Consider the following 17,338-nt stretch of genomic DNA (forward strand, 5'->3'; position numbering starts at 1 on the left):
GAAGAAAAGTTGAAAGCTTCTGGTAAGAAACCGAGTGTATCCTACAATATATAACAACCCTTGGTAAAACCGACATCCTCATAATATTTCTGACACCCTAATATATATTGTAAATATATCAACTTGTCTTTATATGCACCCCGTATGTGAAAACCGAGCCCCAAGATAGATTATACTAAATAAAATAAATAAATAAAAACAATAAATTTTAAGCTGAGGCGGGCCGCATAGGGCCTCACCTCAAGCTTAAGCGGGCCGCGCGAGGAGATAACCAGACTTAGCCAAATCCATTAGTTTAGGCGGGCCGCGTACATAATCGTTTAAGTCCATGCGGGCCGCGCGCGTCCTGATTTGTGGCATGACCCGGAGCCGACACGTGTCAACACCGTGTCAAGTCTAGTGATGAGTGGGCCAAGCTACGCCGTTGACTTCATTTGACGCGGGCCGCGTGAACCCGGCCCAAATCCCACGCGGGCCGCGAGAAACCCCAGATCAGATCCTATAAATAGCACGCATCGGCTTCATTCGACGATCGCTCAAATCTTTCTTTCTTTCTAAATTTCTGAAGTAGTATACACTATACCCGGGCATTATACCCCCTAAAATAGCGAGGTTCTGCTATGATGTAAGTATTATAACCCCTGGAGACGTATTAGATACGCTGCCCGATTGATCTAGGGTTCCGTAACGGCTGTCGTGGTTCTGCCCGACGTAGTCGTTGGAATGCCGTCTCGGGGAGGGTATTACTAATGTTAAAATGGGTTATTATACTAACACACGTGCATTTGTGTAATTTATAGATTATCTCCAGGAAACCCTTACGAAAAACCTAAAACAGCAATGTGAGTAATCTCCTTTTTGTTAACTGTTTTTACAAAACCTTAAATACCTTTCCATGCAAATGACAGTTATTGAGTATTTGTGAAGAATACAATTATAGTGGGTATGTTGGGGTTTTGTATACAAAATTAGTTACTGGCGTGGTAACATCCCATAAGTTGAGTATGACCGTACCACTGATGTTAATTGTGATGTCTTGGATACAAATGTAATTGCGGATGTGCCCTCAATACTGCAAATTGGTTTTTACTTAAACTTGATTAAACTGGGATTCACTCACCAGTATTTCCCACTGACAAAATGTTTTTAAAACGCGTTTCAGGTAACAAAGTGTGAAAGCCAAATAGAAGCCAGCTGGACAGCACTGAAGGCTTGGAAAAGTGGCAATAAAGTTACCTAAGAATAAAATGGATGTTTTTATTAAATAAATAGGATTTATTCCTATGAAACGTGTGTATTGAAAACTTGGGTTTTTACCCATATGTTTAATGTTATAAAATGTGGTGGTTTACTCTGATTAAAATATTTCCTAACTACGATCCTGATGAAAATTTCCGCTGCCAAATTGAATAAATAAATGTGATACCACCGAAACTGGCTCACGGCCGCCCGTTCCCGGGAGATAGGGATCGGGGGCTGTGACAGAAGGTGGTATCAGAGCTATGCCACTGATTCAGCCACAGAAGTGTTCTGCTGACATCAAAATTCAAAGTGTTAGGAAATAAATTATGGAAATACGTGTATAATTGTATTTCTTGCTATGTGTTATCTGACTATTTGTTAGTTTACAGTATGAGTGACCAAGGACCTTCTGACGCCTATCGTCAACTGTCTGGTTCGCCTAGGAGCGAAGGCACCTCCTCTTCTCAGCCTGCCCTCTCAGGGTATTCTGCTGACACAGAAGAAGGAATCTTTGTGTTTAAGGCTCAGTCTGAAGAGCCATTTCCTCAGAAAAAGAGGGGATGGTTCAGTAGGGGAGCGCACGAGCGTAGGAAAAGAATGAAAAAGTTGCAGGAACAGCGAGTGTTAGCCGCAGCAAAAAGAGAAACTGATGCTTATAATCAGGATATGCTCAATAGGGGTATCGCTAATATCCATATTTTAGCAACCACTGCTGCCGACCCAAACCTGGAACAAATGCTAGCACCACAACCACAAAATCCTGATCAACCCATGGAAATAGAAGACCAGATAGAAATGCCTGAGTATAACCCGGAGGAGATACCTAGGGTACCTGCACCTGATCCTTTAGACCCAAACAACTACGACCCCTGGTAGGACGATGTTAGGGACTACGTGCAACAAAACCCAATTCAGGAAAATGTGCCAATACCCAACTTAGGAGCTTATCCAGGGTTAGATCCTCAAGATCCCTACAACATTAGTGACGCATATGTTAGGGAAATTTTAGAAAATCCATACCCGTACCAAGCCCCTATGCCTCCGTATCAGGAACCCGTACCTCAGTTTCCAAACCCAGTCCTAGAACCTGCACCCCCAATGAGTGCAGAAAATGTCCAGGAACTTAGGACTTTTGGGGAGGAAATTTTAGAAAGCAGTGATCGTATGCGACAGGTGGGAGAACGCCTCGTATGGAAATACGATGAGCGTAATATGGATTTTTGGATGAATCCATATCAGTGAAGGTGATGGTAGAAACAGTAATAATAATAATAATAAAATAATATATGTGTGTATGTGTTAGAAAAAAAAAAACTACGGATGCATACTATTAGTATTGTAGCTTTACATTTCAGTCGGTACTGTAATTTTTATTTCTGTACTGGTGTGTACTGATGCATACTATATAAAAAGAGTAAAAGTCGCAATGCTCGACGCTTTTGGTTAAAAAGTGCGTGTCATGTGATTGGCTATATATAAATATTATTTGTGATATTAATATTTGGTAAATGTCTAAAATTCAGATGGCCGACGCGGGAAATCAAGAAAATCTGAATAACGATAACCAGAGTAACATTAACGTGGTTAATGAGAATTCGGACAATAATAACAACGGAAATCAAATGGATAATAGTGCCGTTCAGCATATTGTGGCACAGGGAATTATAGATGCGATGCCATTTATTATTCAAACAGTTCAGGAAGCGAATAATAAAAGTAAGCATAGCAGTAAGCGACCAACTGAACCCGAAAACAGCGTGAACAATGGACCCATACTTCAAGCGCCCGTTCCCAAAAGAAGAAGAACCATGCCACATGGTTGTTCTTACAAAGAATTCTGGTCCTGCAAACCAATAGAATTCTCAGGCAATGAAGGACCCATTGCAGCTTTACGCTGGATAGAGAAAACTGAGGCAGTTCTGAAAATAAGCAAGTGTGCTGAAGAAGATAAAATACTGTTTGCTTCAAATCTGTTTAAAAATGCAGCCTTAGAATGATAGAACACTATCCTCCAATCCAGAGGAAGTGATAGGATTTATAATATGGAATGGGAAGAATTCAAGAACATGGTAGAAAGGAAATTCTGCCCTCCCAATGAAAAAGAACAGATAGCAAATAAGTTTCTGAATCTAAGAATGACCGGGGTAGATAGTAAGGGTTACACTACCACATTCTTTGAATATGCTAGGATAGTACCTACCCTTGCATCACCTGAACCGGTATTAATCTCCCGTTATATCTGGGGATTAATTGGAGAAATTAGACATGTAGTCAAGGCAGCTAGACCCCAAACCATAGAGGAAGCTGTAGAACTAGCTAATACCTTGACAGATGAGTTAATCCGTACTAGAGAAGAAGATCAGAGGAGAAACCTAACCCAAAGGATTACTCAAGAATTCCGTTCTGGGAATTCCAATCGTAGGAATGTAGGTTCTACCTCTGCACCCTACTGCAAAGCCTGCAGAAAGAAGCATTCTGGAAGATGCTCTACTTACTGTAATTTTTGCAAGGCCCCAGGACACAAGGAAGAGAATTGCAAGAAGAAATCCAGTAATGGAATGTGTTTCAATTGTGGGGAAAAAGGTCACATTAGGACAAACTGTCCGAAATTGGCTCCAGCTGCAACCAACAAAAATCCTAAAAATGCCAGAGCATTCGTGCTAACTACAGAGGAAGCCAGGATGATTCCAGACGTAATTGCTGGTACGTTTTTAGTTAATGATATTTTTGCTAAAGTATTATTTGACTCTGGTGCAAACCAAAGTTTTATTAATACTTCGTTTTGCAAACTCCTAAATCAATCATTAACTAAACTACCACAAGAATGTCTAGTGGAAACCGCAAATGGAGAAACTGTTAAGATTTCTGAAATCTTGCAGGGAGCAAGAATAGAAATTTTTAATCAAAAATTTATGGCAAACCTTTACCCAATGAATCTGGTTGGATTTGATGTAGTATTAGGAATGGATTGGTTAATAGCCAATAAAGCCAGTATTTTATGTGATCAAAAGACAATTCAGATAAAATCACCAAGAGGAGAAAAGATCACAATTAAAGGAGATAAACCTTTTAGATCCACTAAATTCATCTCTGTGATGAAAACTGCAAGTTGTATAAGAATAGGATCTATAGTGTATTTGATTTCAATAATCACTAACACTAAAGGAAAAGAAGTAAAAGATATCCCAGTAGTATCCCAATTTTCAGATATCTTTCCAGAAGAATTGCCAGGACTACCGCCAGACAGGGAAGTTGAATTCAGAATTCATCTGTTGCCAGGAACAGCACCGATTGCCAAAGCACCTTACCGTTTGGCACCCGCGGAAATGCAAGAACTGAAGAAACAACTAGACGAGTTGTTGGAAAAGGGATTCATACAGCCAAGCTCATCGCCATGGGGAGCGCCGATTTTATTTGTTAAAAAGAAGGACGGATCAATGCGTATGTGCATTGACTACCGTGAATTGAACAAAGTCACGATTAAGAATCGGTACCCATTACCGAGGATCGATGATTTGTTTGATCAACTTCAAGGAGCTCGATTTTTCTCTAAAATCGATTTAAGATCAGGATATCATCAATTAAAGGTACAGGAAGAGGACATTCCTAAAACCGCATTCAGAACAAGGTATGGTCATTATGAATTTACTGTCATGCCATTTGGTTTAACCGATGCCCCAGCCGCATTTATGGACATGATGAACCGAATATGCAAGCCATATTTGGATAAATTCATAATTGTCTTCATAGATGATATTCTAATTTACTCTAAAAGCAAAGAAGAGCATGCAAAGCACTTACACTTACTTTTAAGTTTATTGAGAAAAGAGAAGCTTTATGCTAAGTTTTCAAAGTGTGAGTTTTGGTTAGAACAAGTGCAATTTCTCGGACATTTGGTGAATCATGAAGGAATTCATGTAGATCCAACGAAAATCGAGGCAAGTACCAAATGGAAAACCCCAGAGTCACCAACTGAAGTTAGAAGTTTCTTAGGATTGGCCGGTTATTATAGAAGATTTATTCGAGATTTTTCTAGAATAGCCATTCCTTTAACTAAGCTAACCTGTAAATCTGTTAAGTTTGAATGGGGACCAAAACAAGAAGAAGCCTTTAGAATCCTTAAGCAAAGATTAACCCATGCACCCATACTAGCATTACCAGAAGGAACTGAAGACTTTGTAGTCTTTTGTGACGCTTCTAAGTTAGGTTATGGATGCGTATTGATGCAACGTCAAAAGGTTATAGCTTATGCATCTAGACAGCTTAAGAGTCATGAAGGAAATTATTCGACCCATGATTTGGAATTAGGAGCTATAATTTTTGCCCTTAAGATTTGGAGACATTATCTTTATGGTAGTAAGTTTACCATATTCACAGATCATAAGAGTTTAAGATATGTCTTCGGGCAAAAAGAATTGAATATGAGACAGAGACGCTGGATGGAATTACTTAGTGATTATGATTGTGATATCCAGTATCATGCAGGAAAAGCCAATGTAGTGGCTGATGCTTTAAGTCGAAAATATCACGAAAAGCCAAAAAGGGTACGTTCTCTTAAATTAAATCTACAAGTAGATTTAAACAATCAGATTAGAAAAGCACAAGAATCAGTAATCAAGGAAGATACTGAAAAGTTAAAGGGAATGATTAAGGAATTAGAACAAGGAACGGATGGAATTTGGAGGTTCCATAAAAAGAGAATATGGATACCTAAATTAGGAAATTTACGTCACCGTATATTAGAAGAAGCCCATAAATCTAAATACACGATGCATCCAGGAAGTGATAAAATGTACCAGGATTTAAGGAAAAATTTCTGGTGGATAGGAATGAAAAAGGACGTAGCAGCTTATGTTTCTAAATGTTTAACTTGCTCACAAGTTAAAGCTGAACATCAGAAACCCTCAGGATTGTTACAACAATTAGAAATACCAGTTTGGAAATGGGAATTGATAACAATGGATTTTGTTACCAAATTGCCTAAAACAAGAAAAGGTAATGATACAATCTGGGTGATTGTAGATAGGTTAACCAAGTCAGCTCATTTCTTACCAATGAAGGAAACCTTTAGTATGGAACAATTAGCCAAATTGTATGTAAATGAAATTGTTTCATTACATGGCATTCCTTTATCAATTGTTTCTGATAGAGATAGCCGTTTTACTTCTCATTTTTGGTCAAGTTTCCAAAAAGCAATGGGAACCAGGTTAAATCTAAGCACAGCTTATCATCCTCAAACGGACGGACAAAGCGAAAGGACAATTCAGACAATGGAGGACATGCTTAGAGCTTGTGTAATTGATTTTGGAGGTAACTGGGACGAACACTTACCTTTAATAGAATTTTCTTATAATAACAGTTACCACACAAGTATCAATGTTGCACCATTCGAAGCACTTTATGGACGAAAGTGCAGAACTCCAGTCTGTTGGGCAGAAATTGGGGAAAAACAATTATCTGGACCTGAGATAGTACAAGAAACAACTGATAAAATCATTCAAGTCAAGGAACGACTGAAAACAGCACGTGATCGACAAAAGAGTTACGCTGATAACAGACGCAAACCATTAGAATTTCCAGTAGGAGATAAAGTATTATTGAAAGTCTCTCCCTGGAAAGGAGTGGTAAGATTCATCAAGAGAGGAAAGCTAAGTCCCAGGTATATTGGACCTTTCAAAATTCTTAAAAGAATAGGACCTGTAGCCTATCAGCTACAACTGCCAGAGGAAATGGCAGGAATACATGATGTGTTTCATGTATCCAATCTTAAAAAGTGTTTAGCTGATGAATCACTCGTAGTACCTCTTAAGGATATAGAGGTTAATGAGCAACTCAAGTTTGTAGAGAAGCCTCTACAAATTAAAGATAGGAAAGTTAAGAATCTCAAACATAAAAGACTAGTTCTGGTCAAAGTAAAATGGAATTCCAAAAGAGGACCCGAGTACACATGGGAACTTGAATCGGAAATGAAAAAGAAATATCCACACTTGTTCCAGTAGATCTCGAGGACGAGCTCTAAAACAAGGTGGGGAGGATATAACAACCCTTGGTAAAACCGACATCCTCATAATATTTCAGACACCCTAATATATATTGTAAATATATCAACTTATCTTTATATGCACCCCGTATGTGAAAACCGAGCCCCAAGATAGATTATACTAAATAAAATAAATAAATAAAAACAATAAATTTTAAGCTGAGGCGGGCCGCATAGGGCCTCACCTCAAGCTTAAGCGGGCCGCGCGAGGAGATAACCAGACTTAGCCAAATCCATTAGTTTAGGCGGGCCGCGTACATAATCGTTTAAGTCCATGCGGGCCGCGCGCGTCCTGATTTGTGGCATGACCCGGAGCCGACACGTGTCAACACCGTGTCAAGTCTAGTGATGAGTGGGCCAAGCTACGCCATTGACTTCATTTGACGCGGGCCGCGTGAACCCGGCCCAAATCCCACGCGGGCCGCGAGAAACCCCAGATCAGATCCTATAAATAGCACGCATCGGCTTCATTCGACGATCGCTCAAATCTTTCTTTCTTTCTAAATTTCTGAAGTAGTATACACTATACCCGGGCATTATACCCCCTAAAATAGCGAGGTTCTGCTACGATGTAAGTATTATAACCCCTGGAGACGTATTAGATACGCTGCCCGATTGATCTAGGGTTCCGTAACGGCTGTCGTGGTTCTGCCCGACGTAGTCGTTGGAATGCCGTCTCGGGGAGGGTATTACTAATGTTAAAATGGGTTATTATACTAACACACGTGCATTTGTGTAATTTATAGATTATCTCCAGGAAACCCTTACGAAAAACCTAAAACAACAATGTGAGTAATCTCCTTTTTGTTAACTGTTTTTACAAAACCTTAAATACCTTTCCATGCAAATGACAGTTATTGAGTATTTGTGAAGAATACAATTATAGTGGGTATGTTGGGGTTTTGTATACAAAATTAGTTACTGGCGTGGTAACATCCCATAAGTTGAGTATGACCGTACCACTGATGTTAATTGTGATGTCTTGGATACAAATGTAATTGCGGATGTGCCCTCAATACTGCAAATTGGTTTTTACTTAAACTTGATTAAACTGGGATTCACTCACCAGTATTTCCCACTGACAAAATGTTTTTAAAACGCGTTTCAGGTAACAAAGTGTGAAAGCCAAATAGAAGCCAGCTGGACAGCACTGAAGGCTTGGAAAAGTGCCAATAAAGTTACCTAAGAATAAAATGGATGTTTTTATTAAATAAATAGGATTTATTCCTATGAAACGTGTGTATTGAAAACTTGGGTTTTTACCCATATGTTTAATGTTATAAAATGTGGTGGTTTACTCTGATTAAAATATTTCCTAACTACGATCCTGATGAAAATTTCCGCTGCCAAATTGAATAAATAAATGTGATAGCACCGAAACTGGCTCACGGCCGCCCGTTCCCGGGAGATAGGGATCGGGGGCTGTGACACAATAGATGTCCGCCCCCGGTCGAAAATGGATATTCACCTCGAAAACCAAATTCAGAAAGAGTCAATAAAGCGATCAATTTGAAATGGGAGTCTGGGTCGTCGGATAATTTACCAGAAAGTATTGATGTCACATATACGTCATCAGATACTGATCATGAGTCAAAGTTGATAAAAAGTATGGTCGATCAGGTGTTAGACACAGATGACAATGAGGAATCAAAACCGAAGTCAAAGCCCGAGTCAAAGTCTGAGTCCAGTGCGTCAAAGCCAACAAATAAAAAGGACAAACGGGTTTATGATAAAGAGTTTTTACTTTCGAAATCTAATTTGAATGATGAATCGGTCAAAGTGGCATATACTTTGAAAGGTTCTGACAAATTATATTCTGACGAGAGTTTTCCAATAAGAAGTGTCAGACTTGAAATGATTCAAAAGGTTTTCAAAATAACAGAAATTAATATTTCTGAAATAAAAGATTTAAATCTTAATGGAAAACCTAAACAGTACACTTCAAGAGATCAACAGAGAATCAACAAGAAAATGGGTTACAATTGTGGTTATAGTTTTCAAAAGAAACCAAACCATAATCGTAATTACAAAAAGAAAGGTCTTGGTTTTGTTCCACAGAAAAACTATAAAAATGAAAAAGTTTATAAACCAAAAACAATGTTTGTTGCAGGAAAAACAACAGAAGCTGAAAAAGAAAAATCTTTCAGGAATCAGACGAATCAAGAATTCCTTGCTAAGAAGCAAGAGGACATGAAGAAGAAGGAAGATCCGAAGAAGATTGAAAAGAGATCTTGTTTTCAGTGTAAAGCTGTGGGTCATGTTGCGAAAGATTGTCCAAAGACATTTCGACCAAAACAAGAAGTCTCAAGAAAAATGAAAGAAAAAATTGTTGAGAAAACTGAACTATCAACCCGGAAGTTCACAGGTTTTGAGAATTCAACTTATGAAAAAGGAGAATGTTCAAAGAGTGCTTCCAAAAGAATAGACAATGCTACAAATCAGAAATGGGTTGTAAAAAGTTCAGGTAAAAAGTCTGGTGATGATTCTGATTCCATAAAATCAGAGGAGCCACATGTTGAGAAAAAGAGTGTAAGAAAAGTTCCGAAAGTGGATGATGTGAATTTTCCGCCACTGAATGCTAAAAATTACAAATCTAAAATCGGAAAAGTTGAAATTTCAAATCAATTTTATTCTGACAAGAAGAAAATTGATGTTGAAAAAACTTTCAACGGAAATATAAAACGCATCTTTGGAAAAATGGTCAGTGGTAAGGCCCAAAGCATTAAGGATTTTTATGCTTCCAAAGGATGGGTTTACAAGTCGGTTGAAAGGAACGATGAAAACAATGAGGTTACACCCAAGGAAGGTCAGGCTTGGGTGGATATATTTTTCCAAGAATAAAATCCTGACTTGCCGGAGATCCCAAGTTGGTAATTGTGGATCATGAATCGGCATCCTTCTTAATCTGTATTTGAGGTTTTGCAGGACTTGCCGGAACTCCCAGGTTTGTAAGCGAGGAGTAGGAATCGGCATCTTGAGAATTCAACCAAAAGATGGTAATTGGTTGAAAAACAGGTTTGAAATGTTTTATTGCAAAATCTACAAGTGGTTGTTATAAATAGTTCAGAATGAGAACTAGTTGATCGTAAAAGTGGTTAAATCAAGGTCATTAAATTGAACTTGAATTAACTATCATTCATAAGATTGGTAAAACAATATGATGATTTGAACCCCAATTTTACAAGTCGTAAAAACAATCAATCTTATTTTCCGAAAAAACCATTCTGATTAAAACAAACTTAAGTGTTTTGAAATCATTATGGGAAAATAGTTTGTTGTGAGGGGGAGTTCTGATTGTTTAAGCCTAACGGATGGAGAATTGAAGTGTTTCGATATCAGTTGTCATGTTCTATACAGTTTGTTTTCAATTTTCTTTAGATGTATTTGAATTTTAGGGGGAGTAAGAATTTTTAGAAAATCCAAAAACATCAGAAAATTTGAAAAAGATAAAAACATGATAAAATTGAATAATGAGTTCTTGTTGCATAAAAGAGGAAATGATAGTACATCAGTAAACTATCACAGCACGCTAAAGAATTGTAAAGCCAAAGTGTGATAAACAATCTTACTGTGGATGTGTCAGTAGATTTTCGCACATTTAGTAAATTGAAACGAGATATAAACATAAATCAAACTTGCTTAATTCGTGGGTAACTATTCTTGAATATATGGGTAACCCCCGAAATCTTGTTTGAAAGGTCCCGTATTCTGAGATACTAGGTCTTTATGCTCAGTGATATCTGGGGTATTATTCCGGGACTTCTGCTGTATGGAAATACTGACCTAGTCCCCGAATAATACTTTCTGCAAAAAGCTTTGAAACATAAGCTCGCCCTTAGCAATCTGATTAAACAATAAAATTGATAATCTTTGCTGTTGTAATAAAAGATCCTCTAAAGGGGACCCACCAAAAGTCGAGCCGTCATCTCTCTGCTGAACGGAAGTTCTGACCTGAGCTCTCACGGTTTCGCATCTACCCTTTTACAGATATCAGCTGTGGTATACTCACATGTAAGACTGAATATTTGGGATCTGGATACGGGAGTATATTCAAGTGGAGTGATACACAATTAAGTTTAAGTCTCTAAAACATTAATATCATATCTCGAATCAATTGAAATTTGTGTGAAAATTTAAGTGGACAAACATACTGACAATCTAGGTAAATTGTTTAGAACTTAAAATGTAATCAAACTTAACGGTGTTAGTGATCTGTTTCATAACTGATATGATCCTCTTGCACAAACTCACAAAAATATTGTCTGTAAATATTTCATTTCTGCATTTACTTTCTTCCAGAAAATCCAAAAAGATTTTTGGTGTGTTTTAGCATAAATTTTGAAAAATCAAAAAGATTTTCGACAACTGGTGTTGAGATGCTGATTTTCGAAATTCAAAGTGCTAAACTTGAAGAACTGGTTTGGGGAGTGTTTGTGTGTAGATGGTAAAGTTGTTTTGATAATAACCAGTAATAAATTCTTGAATGCAAAGTCATTATTGTTTTGGTTCGACATAGTTTCTGAATTGTTGAAAAGTTTTAATCTTTGAAGAAACTTATAGTTGGGTAGAGATTGTGCAGGACTTGAGCCAGATATTGATCCTGAGAGAGAATGGAGCCAGGTATTGATCTGGAACCTGATGGGAGCTTGTTAATGATATTAAAGAATGAAGATATGAATTCAAGATTAGCTGTTTGAGAGGGGGAGTCTGAAGACATCGTGTCAACAGCTGAGAGAGAAGAGTTTGTTAATGATGAAAATAGAGAACGAGGATTCTTGAAGAGACAGATATTTCAGAGGTAGATTGTCGACTGATGAAGATTGTAGATTGACAGGTGCGAAGACTCTATGAAGACTCCGTCAACATCCGAGGGGGAGTCTGTTGGTGCACTTACGTCTGCTGACTACGTCTTCCATCGAGTCTTGAAGTTGAACAGATCAAGCATGGCACGGAAACCTAGAAATAGGAGTTTGTAATAGGTCCGCTTATTTGTCACTAGGTTAGGTCCGCTTTTGTGTCATGTTTAGGTCTAGGTTCGCTCATATGGCATGTAGTTGGTCCGCTCATGTGTCACGATGTAGGATCGCTTATACGTACACGTACGTATAAGCGAACCAGGATGTCTATAAATAGGTCCATATGAGCGAGTCTGAAACACATAGTTGAAGGTGTTTGTTCCGGTATGCTGCCGAAGTGCTGTCAAATCTTGTAATCGCGTTCAATATCAATAAAACAGCAAGTTTAAAGTGAATACAGCTTCAATAGCACCGAATTACTAGTTTCCGCCTCTTAATTCGGATACGAACTTCTCTGAATGACTCAAACAGGGCCGAGAACGATCCTACAAGATCCTTTGTAACTTCGGCCACCAATTTACTGCCATTCTTATCGGAAAGGTAATACGAACGAAGCTCTTCCAACCAAGTAGCCGTTGGATAAGAGATGGATAATAATGATGGAATATCAATACGGCTTAGTGCATCCGCAACCGTATTTTCCTTCCCTGGTTTAAAATGGATTTCAAAATCAAACCCCATAAGCTTCATAACCCACTTCTGTTGTTCCGGTGTCTGAATGGTTTGCGAAATGATGTGTTTAAGACTATGATGATCGGTATAAATACGGAAGCGACGGCCCAAGAGATATTGACGCCATTTTTTTACAGCTTCGGTAATGGCATATAACTCTTTCGTATACGTGGACTGAGCCTGCATTGTGGAACAAAGTTTTTTGCTGAAAAAGGCTATGGGTTGGTTGTTTTGAGAAAGTACGGCACCTATAGCTTGACTGGAAGCATCGGTAGTGACATCGAAGGGCTCCGCAAAGTTGGGAAGAGCAAGGGTTATCAACTGTTGCATGTTTTTCTTAAGTTGCATGAATGCATCAGTAGCTTGGGAGTTCCATGCAAAAGTGTTTTGTTTCAAAATATCGGTTAGTGGAGCCGTGATTTGAGCATAACCTTTCACGAAACGTCGGTAATAACCTGTTAGGCCCAAGAATGCTCGAAGAGTCGTAAACGAATTGGGCGCCGGCCATTGTTGAATGGCTGCAATTTTATCGGGTTCTGGAGCGACTCCGGTTGAAGAAATTTTGTGGCCTAAAAAGGAAATTTCCCATACACCAAAGGTACATTTAGAGGCTTTTGCATGGAAGTGGTGTTCATGCAATTTCTGGAAAACATATTTAAGATGGTCGTAATGTTCCTCCTTTGTACCACTGTATATCAATATGTCATCAAAAAAAAGCAAGACGAATTGGCGAAGCACGGAACGAAATAAGTCATTCTTGGCAGATTGAAAGGTAGAGGGTGCATTGGTGAGGCCGAAGGGCATTACGAGAAATTCGTAATGATCGTCCATGGTTCGAAAAGTTGTCTTGTGAATGTCGGCCGGTGCTATTCGTATTTGGTGGTAACCGGATCAGAGATCGATTTTCGAAAAAATGGTAGCACCATGAAGCTCACCGAGAAGTTCATCAATAGTTGGTATCGGAAACCTGTCACGAATAGTAACGGCATTTAAAGCCCGGTAATCGACGCAAAAACGCCATGTACCATCTTTCTTTTTAACTAGAAGAACTGGTGAAGAGAAAGGGCTTTGGCTCGGTCGAATAATGCCATTAGTAAGCATTTCGGAAATCAGTTGGGTCATAATTTGCTTTTGGTAGTGCGGGTATCGGTACGGTTTAACATTAATGGGCTGATCGTTGTTGAGGAGGGTAATGCGATGGTCATGAGGGCGAGTGGGCGGTAATGATTGTGGTGCAGTGAATATTGGTTGGAACAAGTCAAGGAGGGCTGTGATTTTTAGGTCTGTCGAATTGGGTTGCGGTGTGGCGGTTGGTTTCAGAAGTGGCGGTTCAAATGTTAAGGTGTGTAGAGATGCAATAGATCCGTGACGAAGGAGCGTTGATAATGAGCTTGGCGACACCGGCTGCGTTAAAGGTTCTCGGCGGTTCCGCATGAGTTGTGCACTTTTTTTTGCGTATCGCAGGTGACATGGCCCAGTCTGATCCGTTTTTTACACTAAGATAACCGACTTCCAACATCCGGTATTCTGTTGAGCTAGGATGTGACCCATCCTTTGCTCCCAGATGTTGTAGCGATTAGTTTGGCATTCCAAGACAGTTACTTCATCATATCCTTGACTTCCATCTTCCTTGTCCTTGTAAATAGTGTTCATAAGAACCTTTTTGTCGTTTCGAGTTGGGATGATTATAGTAACGTTTAACGCAAAAGTATGCGTTAAAACGGTCAAAAATCGGCTTTTTAACCTGAATGCTTTCCTAAGTATCGGGAATTAAAAGTGTCACAAAAGGGTACTTAAAGATCACTAACTTTGTGCTTTGGTGAATCATACAAAGGGGTATACATACCTCCATGCTTGACTTACATGAAATCTATGATAATACTTGAATATAATAAAACTATATAATATAAGATATAAACTATATATTATGGCCAAATTCATGATGCTAACCGGTTTGTGGTTAAGACGTCGGTTCCGCATGAGTTGTGCACTTTTTTTTGCGTATCGCAGGCGACATGGCCCAGTCTGATCCGTTTTTTACACTGCGAAACGACGCTAGGGAAATCCAAAACAAAACCCGAGGAGTGGTCCAAAGATCATTTCCGTGTTAAGGCCTTTCTTATGTCCTGAAGGAGGAGAAGAAGGCCGGAGGCACTTCGAAGGCATCAAGCATGTCCGAGGAGTTATATTGATCGTCGTTGTCGACGATTAATAAAAACTGTGGAGGTGAGCACTTATGCCCGGGGTAGAATTTTTCGGGACACCGAAAACATAGACCTTCGCGTCTACGTTGTTGTATTGTGTCTGGTGAGAGTTTCGTGAATGGCAATGGTTTTGGTGGAGAAGATAATAATGGAGGAGATGATGTGGGAGTTGGTTTGGATGAGGACGCAGTAGAAGGCTGAGAAGAAGGAGAGATCGTTGTTTGAGGAGTAGTATTTTGGGTGGGGTATGACCTGGGCTGATAAAAGGATTTGGGCTTATTGACATGTGCAATTTTATCCTCAACTCTCCTGGCCAAGCCACATGCATCGTGAAACGTTGTGGGCTTCAAAATAGCTAGTTCGGCCTGTAACTCAGGTTTGAGGCCGGAGATAAAACAATTTGTTAGGGTTTGCGCAGACAAGCCGGTGATACGATTGCTAATTTTTTTCAAATTCTGTTTGATATTCGGAAACCGTTGCGGTTTGCCGGAGTTTAAACAGAGTGGCTTTGTGATTTTCGTACGATGACAGACCGAAGCGAAGCTCTACCTCGCGTTTGAAGTTCGTCCATGACCCGAGCAGATTGTTGTTGAATTGATTTTGGTACCACGAAAGTGCATCCCCAACAAAATGGAAGGCTGTTAGTGAAATACGTTCTGCCGGAGGAATATTATAATAAGTATAATATTGATCGGCTTGAAAAATCCACCCAAGAGGATTTGACCCGTCGAAAAGAGGTAACGTAATTTTTGGATGGCTTGGGTTTGGTTGGTTCTTGTTTTGGCGGGCTGGGGAAGGCGGTCGGGTAGCGTTTTTTTCCGGTTCAAGGTTGTCGATCAACTGCTGAACATGATTAACAAGACGAGCGGTCGTTTCTGTTTGGGTGTCAAGTTTGGCGTTGAGGTTGGTGGTGGCTTGAACGAGGGCGGCTAACTGGGTTTTGAGGTCGGATTGGGTGGAGGCAGCGGTGGTAGCGGTCGTGGTGGTGATTTGGATCAACTGGCTGAGCTGATCCGTGATGGATGGAGGGAAATCATCGGAGCCGGTTAGGTCGCGACGCGGTGGCATGGTGGAGGTGATTCGTGAATGAAAGCACCAGAATGATGGAGCCTTTTTAGTAGGCAAACACTCCTAGAACAATAGGAAGAAGACAAGAGTTTGGAACAATTTTCTGGATATATTTCAAAGCAAATTACAAGGAATTAAATATGCAATGGATATGAGCACATGATGCCCATGTTCCTTATTTCTTGGAGACATGCATGTAACAACTTCCTACCATGCTCCACTAACTACCCACTAATGCAACAATTAATCTAACATGTGATAAATAAGAAAATGCATGCTAATGATTCGAATATTCCTCTGCACAACTTGTGGATCAATCCAGGAACCTTGTGGGCTTCCTCTGCACACGTTTGGGCCTGACTATCCCCTGGCCTGCTCCTTCTTGGGCTTGGTCTGTACTATCATGAGACAGGCTTGTGTGGCCTACATCACTCGCTTTGTAAACGAGCCGAACCCAAGCCAAGGTAGGTTTGATTCGTAGCTCGCTTGTTAGCTTAAATTAAACCCCATATTTACGTATCTGTGTGTGCGTGTATATCTATCTATACTTTCTATAAAAGGAGAAATCCAAGTGACATAAGAAAAGCTGATGTGTCAGCAGGAGAGGGTGTCCAACAAGGCTTTTCTTATCTCATTATTACATCATAAAGTCTAATATTAAAAGAGTTTAAAATTCAAAGTTGGCCCACATCAAACCACTGCCTTGTGTATTTTCAAATTTTAAAGGTCTGGCCCACATTCTAAAGGGCAAACCACTGCCCATCTACGAGAAAGTAGCAGCTGGTTCCTTTGGCAAATGTATACTTAGCAGCAACAGATGTTGTTATCTTCCGTAATATTTTTAGATCAACAGATGTTTAACGCTAGTTACCGGGAAATTCAAATTTAAATATGCATGGGAATAAGTAATTAGCAATTAATGCATGTCACTCAGATTCAAACTCCTGTCAATCATCCTTCTTATATAAGGCTTTTCTTCTCATTTCCCTCTTCATATTTCATCACACTTTCATCTTCCCTGATTTTGCAGTTTTGAAATTTAATCACAACCCGAATTCCGAATTAGAAGCATGTCAATATCAGTTGACAGTAATAATCTGAGTTTTGTTAATGATTTGAATCCTGCTAAGGATATGTGAAACATGAAGGCGAGAATTATACGAAAATGGAATCAGGGTTACAAAATGGAGATCATCTTCATTGATGAGAAAGTAATTTATATCTCTACTTTTCCGTTTTATTTTAGAAAATGTAGT

At 39.3% G+C, this 17,338-nt stretch overlaps 1 protein-coding gene across 1 annotated transcript in view; it reads left to right on the forward strand.

Moving 5' to 3' along the window:
- Positions 1-17,338, forward strand: part of LOC110905015 — a 39,787-nt gene that overhangs the window by 12,512 nt on the left and 9,937 nt on the right. Inside the window, exon 2 of the mRNA XM_022150894.2 lies at positions 17,113-17,293. Coding sequence (XP_022006586.2) covers positions 17,225-17,293 — 69 coding nt within the window. The 5' untranslated portion in view covers positions 17,113-17,224. The remainder of the gene's footprint in view (positions 1-17,112; positions 17,294-17,338) is intronic.

This window comes from Helianthus annuus, chromosome 11 (assembly GCF_002127325.2).
Source record: "Helianthus annuus cultivar XRQ/B chromosome 11, HanXRQr2.0-SUNRISE, whole genome shotgun sequence".
In the NCBI taxonomy this organism is placed as follows: Eukaryota; Viridiplantae; Streptophyta; class Magnoliopsida; order Asterales; family Asteraceae; genus Helianthus; species Helianthus annuus.